The sequence below is a fragment of the Podarcis tiliguerta genome (assembly GCF_965153285.1).
Source record: "Podarcis tiliguerta genome assembly, chromosome: Z".
Classification (NCBI taxonomy): Eukaryota; Metazoa; Chordata; class Lepidosauria; order Squamata; family Lacertidae; genus Podarcis; species Podarcis tiliguerta.
Window position 1 is genome coordinate 8,705,427 of NC_139553.1, and position 20,413 is coordinate 8,725,839.

The window sequence follows — 20,413 nt, forward strand, 5'->3', positions numbered from 1 at the left end:
CCAGTAATTTAGTCTGGCGAACCATACTCTAGCCTCAATTCTTACGAATCCAGTTTCGAGACATATTGTAGCACTGGAGATGTGTTTGGGCACTTGTCCAGCTGATCTTAACAGTTTAGATTGCATCAGTTCTAATGGTGCGCAATTGGCAAAGGGGCCAAACTGGGCAACATATACAAGCTGCGCAATGGATTTGGCCTCAAACCGTTTGAGGGGTGCAAGTATATATTGTCCAGCTTTAGTTCAGCTTAGGTACCTAAGTATTGCATTTACACTTCTCTGGACATTCCCTGTAACATAATCCCTAGTGCTACTTGAAGATGCTGGGGACTGAACCTGTGGCCTTATGCATGCAGAGCAGATGCTAAACCATTGAGCTGCTGAACCACTGAGCTCCAGGGGCCCCTTCCCTGCAGGAGGAAATGCCTGGAGGGGATGTGAAGATGAATCGCCAGAAGGCCAGGAAAATTGTTACCACATTCAAGCTACCAGTTTGTGCAAGTGAGATGGGGCAGCTTCATTTCTCAATGTCAAACATCTGTCACCTTGGGGCTTTGATCAGCTGATCGACAAGAGAAGAAGCAGAAACAGAGGAAGAAAGGGTGCAGAAACAGGGAACATTCCTGAGGAACCTGATCTGAGTTAGAACATCATCAGACCCAAGCTGGAAGGAAGGGTGGGTGAGGAATAACACCCAAAATCTACACCTAATCAATCACACTTAAGTCTCCTGATGGTGATGCAAAACTCCTAAGGGAACTCATTTCTAGCCCAGGGGAGGGAGTCTAGCTGGAGGCAGAAAAAAGTTTTTTTCCAAAGTATATGCTTGTAGCATATACACTCACAGGCAGGGCCGGATTTAGGTTTGATGAGGCCCTAAGCTACTGAAGGTAATGGGGCCCTTTATATGTCCAGCTGTCCTTTGTCAACAACAAATTGTCACTGTTTTTTGTGTTGAATATATGATAGATGGTAATTTATGGACCTAATAGGTATCTAAAGCCATTTGCACATAACAAAATATGTATTTTATCATAAAATACATATTTTATGTAGGCACCCTCTATATAAAAATGAGCAAACCAGCGATATTTTAGGGAGCAGGCTAGTAGGCGGGGCCCATTACTTACATCAAAAGAGCCTACACAACACAAAACACTGTTGCTGTATGTAGGTTTTATTTTATTTGGTTGTTTTATCTTATATTTTGGAAATGCATATCCAGTTTTTTCCCCTTTATTTTTTTTTTGCTCCCCCCCCCAAGAAAGTGGGGCCCTAAGCTATAGCTTGTTTAGCTTATACAGTCATACCTCAGCTTACACACGCTTTAGGTTGCGTGTTTTCGGGTTGTGCACCGCGCCGAACCCGGAAGTACCAGAACGGGTTACTTCTGGGTTTTGGCACTCTTGCATGCGCAGAAGCGCTAAATCGTGCTTTGCGCATGCGCAGAAGTGCTGATTCATGACCCGCGTGTGCGAAGACGCGGCAATGCGGGTTGCAAATGCTGCGGGTTGTGAACATGCATCCTGCGTGGATCACATTCACAACCCGAGCGTCCACTGTACATAAATCTGGCACTGCTCACAGGAACATAGGACACTGTCAGACCACTGGCCCAGTATTGTCTGCATTGACTGCAGCAGCTCTCCAGGTTCTCAGACGTACCTAGGGATGGAGGGGACTGAACCTAGCATCCTCTGAAGGCAAAGCATGTTGTGACAGATCCCCGATGGAACATGGTACTCAGCCACTTAACAGAAGTTACAGCCACACCATACATGGCTTCCACCAAAGAGTCCTGGGAACTGTAGTTTGTTAAGGGTACAGGGAATTGTAGCTCTGTGACAGGCAAGCTGCAGCTTTCAGTATCCTTTCACAGTGGTGGAGCTGCATTTCCTGGACATCACAGTCCAGGGGTAGAGGGGTAGGGAAGCTGCCGCCCACTCTCTTGCTCCTATCTGCCCCTGGGTCAGGCCTGACCCAGAGGTGTAGCTGCTGTGGCCGGGTGCGAGGTGCACCACAGCCAAGGAGGATGGGTGGCATCATTGCTATCCACTCTCCTGCTCTCCTCCCCCAGGTGAGTGCTGACCCAGAGGCAGAGACTGTGATGATGGGGGGTTGTCTGGTGCGCTTCCATTGCCACTCAGCTTGCTGGACGATAGCAGAGTACAAAGACAGCCTGTGCTCTGCGTGCCGGCATGCAGAAAAGAGAGTCTATGCTGCTTCTTGGTCTAATTCTAAGAAGCTTTATTTGTACAGTCATATCTCAGGATAAATGTGCTTCAAGTTAAGTATTTTCGGGTTGCGCTCTGCAGCACCCGGGAAGTAACGGAGCGCATTACTTCCGGGTTTTGCTGCGCGCGCACGACAGACGGTCAAAATGACATCACACGCAGACATGTGGATGCAGGTTGCGTTCGCTTCAGGATGCTAACAGGGCTCCAGAACGGATCCCGTTTGCATCCCGAGGTACCACTGTATAGCAGAAATAAATCAGAAACTCCAGAGACTGCATGTTGTCTCCCTTCCTTGGTTAAAACCGAAACCTGTCTCACACAGAACAAAGAACAGATCCTCAGATGGAGACCACCCCCAGTGGGCAGGACGCTCACTCTGAGCTGTTTAACCCTATAAGCTCTGATTCTCCTCACAGAGACATGGGAAGGCATGAGCACCCTGGACCCTGAACTCCCCTGGACCCACCCACTCTATGCCTCCATCCTTTGAGAGACGGCATGTGCTTTTAAATGTTTGGTGCAGATGTGACCAGAGAATAGAGAGAGAAAACGAGAGCAAGAAGAATGTCATTTTGCAACCACGTGTTAACTGAGAGACGTTTTCAGTGGAATTAATGGAAATGACCAAGGCCATATTCAGGTCATGCGTTTAAAGAGCTATGATACCACTTTAAACAGAGTGGTTTAACTATCAGTCCCTCATCACAGAGTGCTCACTCTCTGTATCCACTCTTAAAGGCACCAAAGCTTCTGAATGCCAGGTGCTAGAAATTGCAGGAAGCGAGAGTGCTCTGGTGCTTGTGGGTTTTCTCACTGGCACCAGGTCATTGGCCTGATCCAGCAGGCTGTTCTTATGCTCTTAATAAAGGAGTGGATTAAATAGGAAACATCAGAAAACTGCCTTATAATATACTCATTATTGTCTACACTTAGTGGCAGCAGCTCTCCAGGGTTTCAGATAAAAGTCTTTGGAGATGCCAAGGACTGAACCTGGAACTTTTTGCATATGCTCTATCATTGAGCTCCAGTCCCTCATCCGTATCTACTTAGTGTAACTTTTGATTTTTGCAAATGAATTTTGCATGCCTGTTATATTGTTTAAGAAACTTGTTTAACCCGAGGCAACCAGTTGCAGAGAAGGTGGGCAACAGAAAGTATATACTGGGGGGAATCAAATACTTTCTCAAATAGTTTTCAGTAAAAACAACAACAACATAAGAACCCCACATTGTTTGTCTCTCACTTATTTTGATTAGGTAGAATGAAAGGGAGTATTCCATTCTGCTTCAGCGACTGGCACAGAGCCAAACCTGCCTTTATGTACCAGAAGAGCTAAAATCTTTGTTTCCAAGCATAGCTTCTTGCTGAAATCCTGTAATATTTTACAGGATCCTTCCTTCCTTCCTTCCTTCCTTCCTTCCTTCCTTCCTTCCTTCCTTCCTTCCTTCCTTCCTTTTTTATTCTGCTTTTGTTGCTCTGTAATGCAAGAGGGCCCTTCCAGATGGGAATAACGCAACAACACTGGGGAAGCATTATGAAACAACTAATAAAGCATAATGTTGTGTTGACAGTCAAGTATAAATGAACTATTGCTGCATCAATGATATATTGTAGGATATACTCACAAACCACCACTACCCAGTCTCACTGCATAAGCTTTGCAGAATTAAATCAGAATGAATGCTGAATAAACAGGTTATCCAGAAGACCCTGTGCCTCTGTCTACTTCCATGAACAAGAAACTAGGCCTTTAGTGTCATCAGCCCAGTCCTGCAGAATACTCTGCCAACAGAGATTCAGCAAGCACCTTCTGTTTCAACGTTTACAACGCCTGCTGAAAACTTTTTATTTTACTGGGCCAATGCAGGCAACTGAGAATATACCTTTCTCACAATACAGTGGTACCTTGGGTTACATACGTTTCAGGTTACAGACTCTGCTAACCCACAAATAGTACCTTGGGTTAAGTACCTTGGGTTAAGAACTTTGCTTCAGGATGAGAACAGAAATTGTGCTCTGGTGGCGCGGCGGCAGCAGGAGGCCGCATTAGCTAAAATGGTGCTTCAGGTTAAGAACAGTTTCAGGTTAAGAACAGACCTCTGGAACAAATTAAGTACTTAACCTGAGGTACCACTGTAGTTAATTGATGTCAAATTTTAACCTTTGATATGGTTTTTATTCTACTGTTTTATGTGCTACTGTTGTAAATAGTTTTGGATATTTCCTTTTTATGAAAAAGCATTAGAAGAATATTGGAATGAAGCTACATGGTTCTAGCAGAAGTGTTATTAAGAATTATATGAAAATTTATTATTAACGTGCCAAAGTAGAAAATTTAAGGTTAAATTGTGTTAGGATAAATTAGAGAATAAAAACTGAAGAAGAGGGAGAGGATTTGTTGAACCAGCTAATTTGAACTAGAATACAAAAAAGGGAGGTGCGAGGAAGTCGAGGAAATAAGTAAATGAAAGATATAGATATGAAACGTGGATGTGTGTTTAAATGTTTTTGTTTTCTTTTTTGTTGTATTGTTGTATTGTATCTTTTTATTGTTGATGTATTGTCTGTTGAATTTATGTATTGTTTTTCTCTACTTTTCTTCTTTTTATAACTATAAAACATTTAATAAATATTATTAAAAAAGAAAAGAAAAAGCAGTACGTGAATAATTTTATAAGTAAGTAAAAGGAGAACAGCGAGTACGCTTGGCGCATACCATTCCCCTCTGTGCAGATTTCAACACATACCATTAGGCCATCTCGTCCATGCACCCCTCTTAGGCCAGAAAGACCACTTTCTCCCTGAAACATGACAAAAGAAGCATAATGTTAGGGATTACAAGCATGGAGAAAACAGGACACACAAACACAAGAAGCTATCTTACGATGTCAGACCACTGACCTAAATAGTTCAGTTTTGTCAACCCTGGAAGTTCCCCCTGGTCTTTTCCATGCCTACACAGAGATGCCAGGGATGGAACCCAAGACCTCCTGCAAGCAAAGCCCTTTGCATCAGCTGCACATCTGTTTTATTTCTCATTCCTTTGGCACTGGGATTTAATTATTTATACCAGGAGTGGAGAATCTGTGGCCTTCCAGATGTTGCTGGACTTCACCGCCCACCATCCCCGACTACTCACCATACTTGGCAGGAGCTGGTAGGAATTATAGTCCAACCGCATCTGGATGACTACAGGTTCCCTACTGCTGATACATGCCTCTGGATACCAGTTTCAGGGAATCATGAGTGTGCTCTTGCATTTACACTTGCCTTGCAGGCTTCTGGCAGGCATTTGGTAGGCCACTAGGAGATGTGGATACTGGACCAAATCTAGCTGGACTCATAGAACATAGAATCATAGAATTCTAGGGTTGGAAGGGACCCTGAGGATCCTCTAGTCCAGCCCCCTGCAATGCAGGAATATGCAGGCTGTCCCATGCGGGGATCGAACCTGCAACCTTGGCATTATCAGCACCACACTCTAACCAACTGAGCCATGTTCTTGGCTTTAAGAACACAACCATCCAAACTTGTTTTATACACTTCTTTGAATCCTCGAGGGCTAATTAAGCTATGTAATTTTCTCTCACAAGGTGTAGTGACTGTGACTGATGTGGACCATCTTTAAAAGAGGATTAGACAAATTCATGGATAATATGGCTATCAAAGGGCTACTAGTTATGCTAGCTATTGTGCTACCTCCACTGACATGATATGCCTCCCAAAACCAGTTGCTGGAAATCATGGGGGGGACAACCTGCTGTCACACTGAAATCCAGCTTGTGGGCTTCATCATCATCATCATCATCGTCGTCATCATCATAAATTTTATTTATACCCCACCCTTCCCAGCCAGAGCCGGGCTCAGGGCGGCTAACACCAATAAAATCACAGTAAAAACATAATGGGGGGGACCCCAATTTAAAATACAGGTTAAAATGCAATTTAAAATGCAGCCTCATTTTAAAAGTAGCCCATAGATCAAAACCAAAAGGGGAGGGAAACATAAGGGTCAGACTGAGCCCAAACCAAAGGCCAGGCAGAACAGCTCTGTCTTGCAGGCCCTGTGGAAAGATGTCAAGTCCTGCAGGGCCCTAGTCTCTTGTGACAGAGCGTTCACCAAATCGGGGCCAGTGCTGAAAAGGCCCTGGCCCTAGTTGAAACCAATCTAACTTCCTTGAGGCTCGGGACCTCCAAAGTGTTGTTATTTGTGGTCCTTAAGGTCCTCCACAGGGCATACCAGGAGAGGTGGTCCAGTAGGTATCCTATGGGACATCTAGTTCACCACAGTGAGAACAGAATGCTGTAACAGATGGGCTTTTCACCTGTTCCAGCAGTGCCCTTTTTATGTGCTTATGTTCTTATAAGTTTAGTAAAAATAATAAAGGAACAGAAGGAGAGTCAGGCCAATGGTGAATCTATTCCAGCATCCTATTCTCACAGTAACTTCAACAGAAAGAAAAGTGGACAAAAAAGGTTCCCATAAGATCTTGGTTAGGCAGAAGATACTGTGCTTCAGGGCAGTGGAGATGGACTATATTAACCACCAGTGGTTCTTTTTTTCTTTCCTCACCGATGATTTTTGTGAAGATGGAAAAAGGTGCCAATCAGTTATTGGGAGAAATAGCAACTCTTTGGTTGTTTAAAAGGCAAGAGGAGAAAAAAGAAAGATATTGTGCTTACAGGGTGTCCTTTGGCTCCAGGGGGGCCTTCTCTCCCAAAGGGACCCTAAAAGGAAAATGATTATATTACCGTGACATGAGGATGAACAGATGGACAGTAAAAGTGGATCCTGCAAGCTGTTACAAAACCACATACTACCTGGCTGGAAGGATAAACACTGACCATACACTTTTCAGTGAAGGTCTCACTGTGCTTTCTACACTTGAACATGTAGCTTGTAATCACCAATCTTGTTTGCACATCTGTTTGGATATAAGGACTGTTTATATTAATATAGATGATTAAATTAGGATGGATGGATTATCCTCATTGTTACTGTGAGCTGACGCTGCTTTTAAATTTCTATTATATTTGCAATAAAGGAAAAAAAGTTTGTTTCAAAGGATCGCCAGGCAGCAAGACATCTGGAGGATTGTATCCCTAAGGAAGGTATGGACCACTCACCTGTAATCCCCTTAGTCCTTTGGGCCCATGCCTCCCTTCCAAGCCTTGTGGGCCCTAAAGAGAGTGAAAGGAAGTCCCAGATATTGTACAAGACCAGATGAAGGGTATGCAAAAGAAAGAAAGAGAGAGAGAGAGAGAGAAATTGTTGTTTAGTTCCTCCATTCATGCACTTTTTTTTTATTGTTTTCAAAAATGATTTGGAAGCAGTTCATTCATTTTCTTTATCCCTATTAATTTTGCCTGTAACTTTGTGTTTTCTATTCCAATGATTTAGTTCATGATTAAGTATTTTCTTTCTGAAGAAACAGAACAGAACACAAGGGGGCAGGGTGTATTTTGCTTTTTCTGCCTCAGGAAACCAACACCCCTTGGGCATATCAGCTCTGTTGCCATAGCAATTCCAGAAATGAGTACATACCTGAGGGCCTGGTGGGCCTGGCAGGCCTGAAGGCCCCGTTTCTCCCTGAAGAGGACAAAAAAATAATAATCAACAACAACTATCTCTCTCACACAGTCACATTATAATACATAGATACGTATACTTTTAGGTTGAGTAACCTTCTCTTGGTGGGAGTGGTGTATTCATCCTTAAAAAAAAATCTAAACCTTTTAAACTATGGATGGGGATACTGTGCCCCCCTCCCCTATTGTTGGTGGACTACCAAGTCATCCTGGCCATAAGCCATGCTGACTGGGACTACTGGGAGTTGGGAATCCAAACTCAACTGAAGGGGCCACAGTTTCTGCACTCCACCCCTCTTCTCACATGGAAATATTTCACAGCCCATTCCCTTTTTTCAGAGGACAGGACTGGTTCTGTTGATGTTTTTCAACATTTGCAGAGTGCTGGTTGCTACTTTAGAACCCAAGAACTGGTAAGCAGAGCTGAAACTATGTTCTGGTTTCATTGCTTTTAACAAAGAAATCTAGTTGTAAATATTCAACACATACAGAGACACAGAGAGAGGGAGGGAGGGAGGGAGAGGAGTTATGAATGTTTTTGCAATGTGCCAAAAGGCAGACGAACGTAGGCAACTTAGGTTGCAGATCAGGAGTGGAGAACCTTAATGGTTTACTAAGGTAAAGGGATCCCTGACCATTAGGTCCAGTTGTGGCCGACTCTAGTGTTGCAGCGCTCATCTCACTTTATTGGCTGAGGGAGCCGGCGTACAGCTTCTAGGTCATGTGGCCAGCATGACTAAGCCACTTCTGGCGAACCAGAGCAGCGCATGGAAACACCGTTTACCTTCCCGCCGGAGTGGTACCTATTTATCTACTTGCACTTTGACGTACTTTTGAACTGCTAGGTTGGCAGGAGCAGGGACAGAGCGATGGGAGCTCACCCCATCGCGGGGATTCAAACCACCGACCTTCTGATCAGCAAGTTCTTGGCTCTGTGGTTTAACCCACAGCACCACCCGCATCCCTAATGGTTTATTAACACTTGTCAAAATGTGGAATTTTTAATTGGATGCAGTAATGCTTCTGAATACCAGCTTCTGGAAAGCACAGGAGGGGAGAGTGTTCTTGTGCTCAGGTCCTGTTTACAAGTCTACCACTGAGGAATATGTGGATATGATAACAGGATGCTGGACGAGATGACCCATTGGCCTGGTCCAGCATGTTGTTCTTCTGTTAATCTTACATCCACTTACCCCTCCCCCACCTCCCTCCTGACTTCTGTTCAAATAATTTCTCTGAGGATGGAATTTTTCATTTTGCATTTGCACCCCTCAATACCCCCAGAACACTTACCTGTGAGCCATTAACTCCTTGCACTCCAGTCAGTCCTGGTTGCCCCAGCTCACCCTATAAACACCAACACAGATAAGGTGACAGAATATGTAAAAAGGTAAAGGTACCCCTGCCCGTACGGGCCAGTCGTGACCGACTCTAGGGTTGCGCACTCATCTCGCTCAAGAGGCCGGGAGCCGGCGCCGTCCGAAGACACTTCCGGGTCACGTGGCCAGGGTGACAAAGCTGCACTGGCGAGCCAGCACCAGTGCCGCACACGGAAATGCCGTTTACCTTCCCGCTATAAAGCGGTACCTATTTATCTACTTGCACTTAGGGGTGCTTTCGAACTGCTAGGTGGGCAGGAGCTGGGACCGAACGATGGGAGCTCACCCCGCCGCGGGGATTCGAACCGCTGACCTTATGATCAGCAAGTCCTAGGCACTGAGGTTTTACCCACAGAGCCACCCGCGTCCTGACAGAATATGTAGTTGTGCAATAAAAAATATATATATTTATTGACAGGTGCTATTTGACTGTAAATATCTCCTGAAGCAAAATCTGAGGCAAATTTGGAGGACTCTGCTAAAGGGAAACTTTGTGGGGAGCATATATATTTTTTTACATGTATGAAATGAAACAAAACAAAAAGCATTAACATACAGCTACGAGGAGCATAATTGTCATGTTCTGAAACAATGCTGGACCCCATGATGAAAGTAGTGGAAGGCCTGAGGCAAGGCTGGGCAAAGGTTAGTGGACTGGAGATAGCTCAGAGTGAGCAATTTGCTCCAACAAAGTTTGGGAGGAAATGGAACCTTTTATGCCTCTGTCTCCATACTTCCTACCTGCTGCCTTGAGGGACATCTTTGGGAGAAGAAAAGGCTAAGGAGTAAACCCTATGCAAATCCAGAGTGCAGTCCCTAAGTGTCTCTGTCCCTAACTGGGCAGAGAAGAAATGGTGGAAACTGTTGATATTTTCACCCCTTCCCTTTGCGAGAATCTCCTGATATGGTGTTTTCAGAAAGGAGGGGGCGGAAAATGCTCTTCGCTTCTTCTGCTCCTGCCTGACTCTGTGTGGAGTCTGTGTGTTATCTATGTAGTGATTAGATGGCTGAGTGAGAGCTGTACCACTCATGCAAGCCAGGAGTTTTAGTTGCAGCAGCTATTAGAAATAAAAGAAGTTATGCTTCCCAGCTTTCTTCCGTGTTGTTTATACTCTGCTGAGTCTGGTGCTCACAATGCACAGCTGTGAGTCCAGTGCACTGAGACCTGTTTTCCAGGAGTGGAAGGTCTTTGGAAGTGCTCCAGTCGCCTAGCCCAGTCGGGGCAGAACCAGTTATTGAGCCCAGTTGCTGGCACCGGCTCAAAGGCGTACTGACAGAAACTGCCTCTCCATCCTGACCCTTCCAAGGAGGAGGAAGACAGTGTAGCTTTACAACAGGGGTTTGAGGGAGATAGCAGCTCAGAGGCAGATGAGGAGAAAAGCTGGGAAATCCTGGGAGAGCAGGAACAACACCCAGCTGAGACATTGTCATTAGAAAGCATTCCAGACCCTCCACCTCCCAGAACCCAGTGAGCCTTAAAAGTAGGAGAGCAAAGAGCTTAAAGACAGAAACATTTCCTTGTCTTTATACTTTCCTGGGCAACCAGCTGGGAGCTGCTGACAGCATCCTGACACTAAGATGGTTGGATGGTACCTTGTACGCCTCCTGCAGCCCAGATGATGCCAAATGTATTGCTCTGCTTTCCATTGGACTACATCAATGAGACCAAGATGGGGTCTTGTCATCTGGGCAGCCCAGGACCTCCATACACACTGCCCAGGCTTGCTACTTTGGTGCTGCGGAAGGCAGCAGTTATGAGTTACTAGTCTCTGGAGCCACAGCATGTACTGTGATTCTCCAACAGTTTGACTTCACTCCTGGAGCCACACTCCATTGTTTCTTGTGGCAGAATGATGTCAGCAGCTCCATACTCCCTTCTCTAAGCTCCACCCCCTTGAGAGAACTTTAGAGCCTTCAGGGGTCTGGCCTAAACAGAAACATTCCTCCTGCATTCCACTGATTCTCAAAAGTGCTAGCTTGCAGTAGGAACTTTCCTCATAAGGGGTCTTCTCTTTCCTCTTGATCGTATAGGTCATCCTTTTATGGATCTTTTCCAATTCTACAGTATCCTTTTTGAAGTGAGGTAACTGGAACCATACCTAGTGTAGTCCCACCATAGATTTGTATAAAGGCATTATAACAGCAGTTTTATTTTCAATTCCTTTCCTAATGATCTCTAGCATGGGATTTGCTTATTTTACAGCTGCCCAAAGCTCTTAAGTTCTTCCCACACTTGCCCGATATAAAGTGATGGCTAAGGAAAGTCCTAATGGACGATCTGAACTACAGACTGATTACAGCGGTGACCCATGTCCATGCGTCTACGCATGGGTGGGTCATATTTTGGCACTTCTGCGCATGCGCGTGACATCATTTTGAGCGCCTGCACATGCGCAAGCGGCGAAACCCGGAAGTAACGTGCTCTGTTAACTTCCAGGTTGCTGCAGAGTGCAACTTGAACACGCTCATCCCGAAGCACATTCAACCCGAGGTATGACTGTACTATCATGGCTTCTTCCAAAGAACCCTGGAAACTGCTAGTCAATATTTGTATCATTCAAAAAATTACAGTTCCAAGAATTCCTCAAGGAGAGTAATTTATTATCCAACCAGTACTTAAATGTGCATTGTAGATATTCTTGGAGTCTGGAAATTGGGCTAGATAATTTTTTCAACCCTCCTCATGACTCAACAGCCCCATCATTTTAATCACAAGAAACTCATGGCAAACAAGGCTATTATGAGTACAAACTGACATATGGCCATCCTGAAGTCGTGAGATTAACAAAGGAAGCTCTAATACTAATTGAACTGGAGAAGAAAGAGGAAGGACGTAGAACCTGAGAGAGAGAAAAACACCTACAGTCATACCTCGGGTTGAAGTAGCTCTGGGATGAATATTTTCGGGTTGCACTCTGTGGAGATCCTGAAGTAACGGAGCATGTTACTTCCGGGTTTCGCCGCTTGTGCATGCACAGACGCTCAAAACGACATCACGTGCATGCGCGGAAGCGGCAAAATGCGACCCGCGCACGCGCAGACACACAGTCGCATCTTACATTTACTTCAGGATGTGAACGGGGCTCCGGAACGGATCCCGTTCGTTCCAGAGGTACCACTGTAACAAGTAATTAGTCAAGAAGGAATCAGTGAGGGAGGAAAGCTTGCTGTTCTATCCATCTCCCCCACTTGTTTGGGTAACTTATTAAAAGCATTGTTGCTTTATTTTGACATTTTACAGGTTAATGAAAAACACTGGGGCAGGATGGGATTTTACAAGTGACTAAAGAAAACGTGAAATTATTACCACAGGCCCTGTAGGTCCTGAACAGCCCATGGAGCCGGCATCTCCCTACAACAGGATAAAATGTTTAAATTAGACACTACCTTCCTAAACAACAACTTCCTCAGTCTTAGGAAGAACGTACAAAGCTGCCTTATACAGAGTCAGAACATTGGTCCATCTAGCTGAGTATTGTCTACACTGACTGGCAGAGGATCTCTAGAATTCCAAGCAGGGAATATTTCCCAGCCCTACCTGGAGGTGCCAAGGATTGAACCTGGGACCTTCTGCATGCAATGCAGATGTTCTGCCACTGGGTTACAGGCCTTCCCTCTGTAGCTTGAGCCAGCACAACCAATAGTGGGGGTTATAGTCCCACAACATCTGGAGGGTCACAGCATTCTGTAGAGGGTGGACCCTTAGCCTGATATTTTTATAGTTAGCAAAAGCAAAACGCATCATGCAGAATAAGAGTGACTATGCCTATACACATAAATCAATTTTTGGTAGTGCATAGTTTTGATTCCTTTAGATCCTCTCTGATACATTATAAATTAAGTTGCATTTTGATACAGGTTGATACATTTTTATGTTTTGTATATGTTTTGTTTCTCTCATGAGTTTGAAAAATATTAATGCACATCGTTTAGAGATATTTATTTACTCATTATCTTACTTAAAATGTGGAATGGTGATGATTAGTAGTTACTGGATTGTGAATAGGAAGTTTGTATTGTTTGCTTATGCTGCCCTTTGCTGGGATTCATAAAACTAGCTAGAGATTTCTGTTGAATTATGAAGGGATTGATAGATAAAATTAAAATAATATAATATGTTTAAAGTAAACACAGCTTTTATCCCTATTAAGTATCTTGGCAGAGAGGCAGGTTAGAAAGCTTGAAACCAAATTAAAAACAAAAGAAATCCAAACTTCATCAAGCCATTGCAAGAGCAAACTCAGTCAGGGCTGCAGACTGCTGCAAAATTAAGCAATGTTCTTCTCAATGGAAAACCGCTAACACTAAGGCCTGTACAATAGAAAGCCAGGGTTGTGTAGTGGTTAGAGCGCTGGACTAGGACCTGGGAAAGCATGGTTCTAATCCCCACTCAGTCATGGAGCTCATTGGGTTACTTTGGGCCAGCCCCAAACTCTTAGTCTAACCTACCTCACAGGGTTGTTGTGAGAATAAAATAGAGAGGGGGAAAGCATGGATACCACCTTGAGTTCCTTGAAGGCAAGGTGGGATATAAATCAAATCAAATAAAGAAATTAACCAGGCAAATGAGCGACAGTGATATCAGGACATATTGCTTATAATTAATAGGGACTGCCCCCCCCCAAAAAAGTATCATGCTCAGAATAGAGGACTAAAGGAGCAGAGCAGGAATCACTCACCTTTGGCCCAGGGAGACCCTGAAAACCATGAAGACCTTTAGGGCCCATCAAACCCTGTAAGACAAACCTCTATAATGTCATGTAATAATATTTGGAGGTGATGTTAATTATTGATGATAATGACACTGAAGCGAACCTTTTTGAACCCGAGAGTCATACTCGGACAAAAGCCCAGATCACTATCAGATTCAGGGATCTTGATAAAATACATTTGCTCTGCTAAAGATTTAGGGAACCATGAGAAGTTGCCCAGCCCTGCTGTGAAGATAGAAATAGCCAAAGTGATATAGCCAAATTGCTTACCTGGAGCCCAACAGGTCCAGAAGGTCCGCATTCTCCTTTGACCCCCTGAAAAATGACATAAAATGAAAAATGACATACAGTGAAGGATACAAACATCCTGGTGTTGACTTCTGGAGTTCCCTTGGAAGAGATGGTTAAACCACTCTAGGAATTGTAGCTCTGCGAGGAGGAAAGGTACCCTAACACAGCATTTCCCAACCTTGGGCCTCCAGCTGTTTTTGGACTACAACTCCCATAATCCTCAGCTAGCAAGACCAGTGGTCAGGGATGGTGGGAATTGTAGTTCGAAAACAGCTGGAGGCCCAAGGTTGGGAAACACTGCCCTAACAATTCTCAGCACCCTTAACAAACTACAGTTCCCAGAATTCCTTTGTGGGGGAGCCATGGCTGTTTCATGTGTTATGATGCTGCAATAATACAGACATGGGGGAGGGGCATGTTTCTATGGGTTGTTTTTAATCATCGCCTTTGCAATGGAATGATAACTACCTCTCCTTCAAATCTGAACCAGTGAGGGCAGTGAAGGTACTGTGTGAATGTCTGGAGGTGGTTGGAGGATGGATGGTGGCTAACAGATTGAGGTTGAATCCTGATAAGATAGAAGGATTGTTTTAGGAGGACAGAGGGTGGGCAGCTTGAGAGTCAGACTGGGAGACATCACAGCGGTCCATGGAGGCGCAGGTCAATTCTGTGCCCAGGGCAGCTGGGCTCCACCTAGCTCCACCTGGTATGCCAACCGAGACTGCCTGCAGACTGTCTCGCCAGAGTGGTGCATGCTCTGGTTATCTCCCTCTTGGACAACTGCAATGTACTCTTCGTGGGGCTACCTTTAAAGGTGACCTGGAAACTACAATTAATCCAGAATGCGGCAGCTAGACTGGTGACTGGGAGTGGCAGCTGGGATCATATAACTGTCAGTTTGCATTTCTTGGTACAGAAAATATTGCTCTGATGTGTAGAGATCTTTCATATTCTAATTAATTCAAGAGGGTTCTGGAAGCTTCTCTGTGTGAAAGAAACAAGCAGAAGGTTCATGATGTTTGGGTTATTCCTTCAGAGAAGCTGAGTACAGCTGGCTTAAACTGGTCCTCCTCTGAGGGTCTGCTGCTTGTTCTCTTACTGTTACAGGGAACCAGGCAGAGGGCCTTCTTGTTAGTGGCACCCTCCTTGTGGAACACCATCCCTTCAGATGTCAAGGAAATAAACAACCATCTCACCTTTAGAAGACATCTGATGGCAGCCCTGTATCAGGAAGTTTTTAATGTTTTGATGTTTTAGTATGTTCTGATATATGCTGTGAGCTGCCCAGAGTGGCTGGGGAAATCCAGCCAGATGAGCAGGGTATAAATAATAAAATTATTGTTGTTGTATTGTTGTTGTTGTTGTTGTTCCTCCACAGTTCTTCTGAAGGCTGCTAACCTGCTCTTCAATTTTATCTTAAGGAGGAGGTGGAGATTGTGGAAATATATATGCACAGTTTATAAAAGAGGGCAGGGAATTTTTTTAATGTTTGAGGTTTTATTGTGCTTTTAATATTTTGTTGGGAGTTGCCCAGAGTGGCTGGGGCAACCTGGTCAGATGTGTGGTATACAGATAATAAAATGATGGTGATGGTGATTACAATATATGTCTTACAATATATAAACAAACACATAAATGGGTGAAAAACAAACAAACAAAATCTAAAATCCAAACGTATTTTGAAGAGGCAGGATTAAAGATCCCACCCACTCAAGGTCACAGATAAGAGTCGAAGGCCTGCCGAAAAGGAAATGCTCTTGCCTGGTACCTGTGTAAACTGCTCTGAGATTTATTTTTTATTTTATTTTGTGAACACCAGTATAAAAACATTTTTTAAAAATAAATCAATCAAATATGTGTTTATTGTGGGTGGGGTCTCAACTGCTGCACTCACCTTTGCCCCCTTTTCTCCTTTTTCGCCAGGAGGGCCAGGATCTCCCAGAAAACCCTGAAAGAGGCACATACAGCTGATTTTATTGTCCTGACCAACTTCAAAGGCTCCATAGTGACACATATACAAAAACGATAAAATTATTGAGGCACCCTCCATTATCTCTCTGGATACTGGATGCCGGAGTTCATTCACACACATGGGATGCACAATTGCTTGGATCCTCAACAGTTAGGCCTGATCTACACATGCAGAAGGATGAGACAGTGGGGATTAAAAGTGGCTGTATGACTTCAGCCTTCTTGTAATATTGGGATTGCATCCTGTGGTTCCCAGCAGCTGATATTCAGAAGTATTACTGCCTCTCACCATCAAGGAAGAGCATAGTCTTCATGACTAGTAGTCATTTATAGCCTTATCCTCCATAAATTTGTCCAACCCTCTTTTAAAGCCATCCAAGATGGTGGCCATCACTGCCTCCTGGGGAAATGAGTTCCATGGTTAATTATGCACCATGTGGAGGACTTTCTTTTGTCTGCCCTGAATGCTCCAACGTTCAGTTTCATTGGATGTTCATGAATTCTAGCGTTATGAGAGAGGGACAAAAGCTCTTCTCTGTCCACTTTCTCCATGTCATACATAATTCTGTAAACCTATCATGTCACATTTTACACACCTTTTCTGTAAACAAAAAAAGTCCCAAATGAAGAATCAGGTGCAGTCAAACACAACACTGCTGAGTAGACATGAAGGCTGTCTCAGTCCTCCAGCCAGAACTTCCTGCTTTCCAGGACTGAGACGAAACTTCCTATGTGTAACTTGAGATGGGGGTGGCCTCTCAAAAAGTAGAAAGAACCACAGGCTGGCGACCATCTTGTCTCTCTTGTCTCTTTTGATGCCATCTTAACAACAGCACTACTAAGATGCACCCTTGGCTCCAGGCCAAGAGAAGAAAAGGTGGGCTTTCTCCCATAAGGAGATAGCCACCACATTTAAACTATGTTCTAACCTTTTAAGTCTGCCTTCTGGGAACCTTTGTGTGAACAGATGATTACTTGTGAGTAAATGTTTTATACTTTACAGAAGTCTGCGTATTTAAATATTTACAGAGACTCTAACGAGTCTGAGCAAGCTATCTGCTGTGCGTGTGTTTAAAAAAAGGGCGGAATGTTAACTCTGCTGATTTTGTTGAACTTGAAAAGACAAGTTGGGATAGGATATCTTAGACAATATATACCCCCCGCATTCCTAAACATTTCCACAGTTACTTCACCCCCTTGGTCGTTTTCCAGCTCCACAATATCCTTTTGGAGATGAGGTGGACAGAACTGTACACAGAGAGTATTCTTTTTGACGCAGTGCAAAGTTAAAACTATGGCATTTGCGCCTAAAAGAGGTAGTGTTGGTCACCAACTTGGGTGGCTTTGAAAGAGGATTAGACATACAGACACATGGAGGACAAGGCTTTTGTTGGTTCTGTTTTCCCTCTAGTGTTTGAGGCAGTCTGCCTTTGAATTCCAAATTATTGGAAGAGAGCTGTTGCACTCTGGTCCTGCTATCAGGAAGCCTCCCACTCATCTGGTCAGCCACTGCGAGAACAGAGTACTTGGCTACATGAGCCTTTGGCCTGATCCAGCAGGGCTCTTCTTAAGTTCTTAGATTGCAGGTGAGTAGGGTTGGGAAACTGTTCTTGAATGCTCCCCTACACAAATTACCAGTCTATGAGCCAGCTGCCCTGACTGCTCTGAGCATCATCTGGGCACCCTGTCTGCTGCTTGGAAGACTTGCACTTGGCATGGTTCATAACTGCCTGCCACTGGTGAACCTGATCTCCGCAAGTGTTTGCAGCACTGTGTTGAAAAATATGAATCTTATTTAGATCACAAGATGGCTGTTGCATATGGTTAATAAGCTAATCAGCAAACAGGAGAGGGAAACAAGTAGCCCCCCCCCCCCGATGCTTGGAGAAACAACAAACTGGAGCTCAGTACATTAGGAATGCTCCAATGATGAAATCTCAGCTTAATGAACTGAAATAGTGACCAGCTTCAGTTCTCCCTAGCAGCCTCTCCAGTCCTCCCTTTGCATGAGCCAGGAAGCTGTAGCAAAATGTAGTTTCCTGTTACATTTGTGGACAGGAGCTACCCTGGGCTAGACCCTTTCCAGTGCTCTGCTTTGTGATTTGTTCTGTGACGGAAGAATGCTTCAGGGGAGGGTTGTTCTTTATCAACTGCAAGGCAGTCAGAACTACCAATGATATCAACTGTAATTTTAAGAACCTGTAGTTGAGCTTGCTTTTTTCCTCCTCCCTCCCATTCCCTTTTTTATTGTGTGTCATGCCTTTTTGGATTTGTGAGCCCAAAGTGAGTCCATCACCATCCATGTCTCTTGGTCCTACATACACAGACCCTCTTAGTGTCCCTATTTCCCAGGGACACCCCTGATTTAGAGAAGCCATCCCGGTTTCTGATTTGATCCCAGAATGTCCTGCTTTTCCTTAGGATGTCCCTATTTTCATCAGAGAAATGTTGGAGGGTATGCACACATTGTGAGGCAGAACTTTGGCCCTCCCTCTTAAGAGCCCTTCCTCACAAATACCCCTGGTCACAAGCTCCCAGCATCTGTAAGCAGCTAAGTAGAACTGCTGTTAGCTGCTAACTCTGGAAGGCAGCTCTCCATCTTGTGGAGGTGGGGTGGTTCTGGGGTTACTGGCTTTACCAAACCCTTTCTTCTTGTTGTTGTTGTTTTTGTTGTTTAGTCATTTAGTCATGTCTGACTCTTTGTGACCCCATGGACCAGAGCATGCCAGGCACTCCTGTCTTCCACTACCTCCCGCAGTTTGGTCAGACTCACGTTTGTAGCTTTGAGAACACTGTCTAACCATCTCGTCCTCTGTCGTCCCCTTCTCCTTGTGCCCTCCATCTTTCCCAACATCAGGGTCTTTTGCAGGGAGTCTTCTCTTCTCATGAGGTGGCCAAAGTATTGGAGTCTCAGCTTCAGGATCTGTCCTTCCAGTGAGCACTCAGGGCTGATTTCCTTCAGAATGGATAGGTTTGATCTTCTTGCAGTCCACGGGACTCTCAAGAGTCTCCTCCAGCACCATAATTCAAAAGCATCAATTCTTTGGTGATCAGCCTTCTTTATGGTCCAGCTCTCACTTCCATACATCTCTACTGGGAAAACCATAGCTTTAACTATACAGACCTTTGTTGGCAAGGTGATGTCTCTGTTTTTTAAGATGCTGCCTAGGTTTGTCATTGCTTTTCTCCCCAGAAGCTGGCGTCTTTTAATTCCGTGGCTGTTGTCACCATCTGCAGTGATCATGGAGCCCAAGAAAGTAAAATCTCTCACTGCCTCCATTTCTTCCCCTTCTATTTGCCAGGAGGTGATGGGCCCAGTGGCCATGATCTTTGTTTTTTTGATGTTGAGCTTCAAACCATATTTTGCGCTCTCCTCTTTTACCCTCATTAAAAGGTTCCTTAATTCCTCTTCACTTTCTGCCATCAATGTTGTATCATCTGCATATCTGAGGTTGTTGATATTTTTTCCGGCAATCTTAATTACGGCTAGAGAACCCTTTCTTGTACCACAGTTTAAATCATGATTAGGTTGCCCAGATGCAGCTGATGGCAGCTCCTGAACAAATTAATAGCAAGTGACTTTGGTAGTAAAACAAGAAATATTATGGGTTCTTCCAACAAGCCTGTAGTTCCAACTCACCTCATCTCCTCTGTCTCCAGCAGGCCCCCAGTCTCCCCTAAATCCTTGTGGACCCTGCAGGGAAAGGGGAAAGGCAGAGACATAACTAAGCACAGAAAGTTGGGGAACTAGGCTTGGTTCCAGGAGGTACAATTGACAGGGCTGGCTCTTGTTTCTTTTTGCTGGGTGCCTGAGCATGATGATCTCAGGACACCCATCTCCTTCTTGCTGCTGCCGCTTGCTCATTTAACCTCTTCTTCTGGGTAAAGTGCACACAGCAGGAGAGACCAAGACAAGAGATGGATGTAATGTCAAATTTCCACACTGATCATTACATGCACACTGGAGAGGGGAGGTAAATAAGCAGTGGTTACAAGCCAGGAACGTAGAGGCTCTGAGAATCATCAGTAGCTCTAGTGCAAGGTGGTAGATCTTGCTCCCAGATAACACCAAACTCCGATAGCAGCCCTGGCTGCTGAAAAATGACCCACTTGCAGATTTTATGTTAGGATGTTAGCGCCAGGGTAAACAAGGTACTAACTTATCTCCAACCTTCCTTTCAGTGGCAGCACTAAGCAAAGCCATTTTTTAGTGCAGGGGTGGGGAAAGTTGCCA

General features: G+C 44.5%; 2 protein-coding genes across 2 annotated transcripts in view; one reads left to right on the top strand and one right to left on the bottom strand.

The window, feature by feature from the left end:
• SLC31A2 (solute carrier family 31 member 2) overlaps nucleotides 1–20,413 on the top strand; it is a 526,804-nt gene that overhangs the window by 185,233 nt on the left and 321,158 nt on the right. The window lies entirely within an intron of this gene.
• The window catches only part of LOC310669227 (uncharacterized protein), a 142,906-nt gene that overhangs the window by 56,454 nt on the left and 66,039 nt on the right, over nucleotides 1–20,413 (bottom strand). Inside the window, exons 14-23 of the mRNA XM_083422836.1 lie at nucleotides 19,820–19,873; nucleotides 16,103–16,156; nucleotides 14,188–14,232; nucleotides 13,885–13,938; nucleotides 12,513–12,557; nucleotides 9,120–9,173; nucleotides 7,783–7,827; nucleotides 7,365–7,418; nucleotides 6,921–6,965; nucleotides 4,985–5,038 (exon numbers count right to left, since the gene is read on the bottom strand). Of these exons, the coding sequence (XP_083278962.1) occupies nucleotides 4,985–5,038; nucleotides 6,921–6,965; nucleotides 7,365–7,418; nucleotides 7,783–7,827; nucleotides 9,120–9,173; nucleotides 12,513–12,557; nucleotides 13,885–13,938; nucleotides 14,188–14,232; nucleotides 16,103–16,156; nucleotides 19,820–19,873 (504 nt within the window). The remainder of the gene's footprint in view (nucleotides 1–4,984; nucleotides 5,039–6,920; nucleotides 6,966–7,364; nucleotides 7,419–7,782; nucleotides 7,828–9,119; nucleotides 9,174–12,512; nucleotides 12,558–13,884; nucleotides 13,939–14,187; nucleotides 14,233–16,102; nucleotides 16,157–19,819; nucleotides 19,874–20,413) is intronic.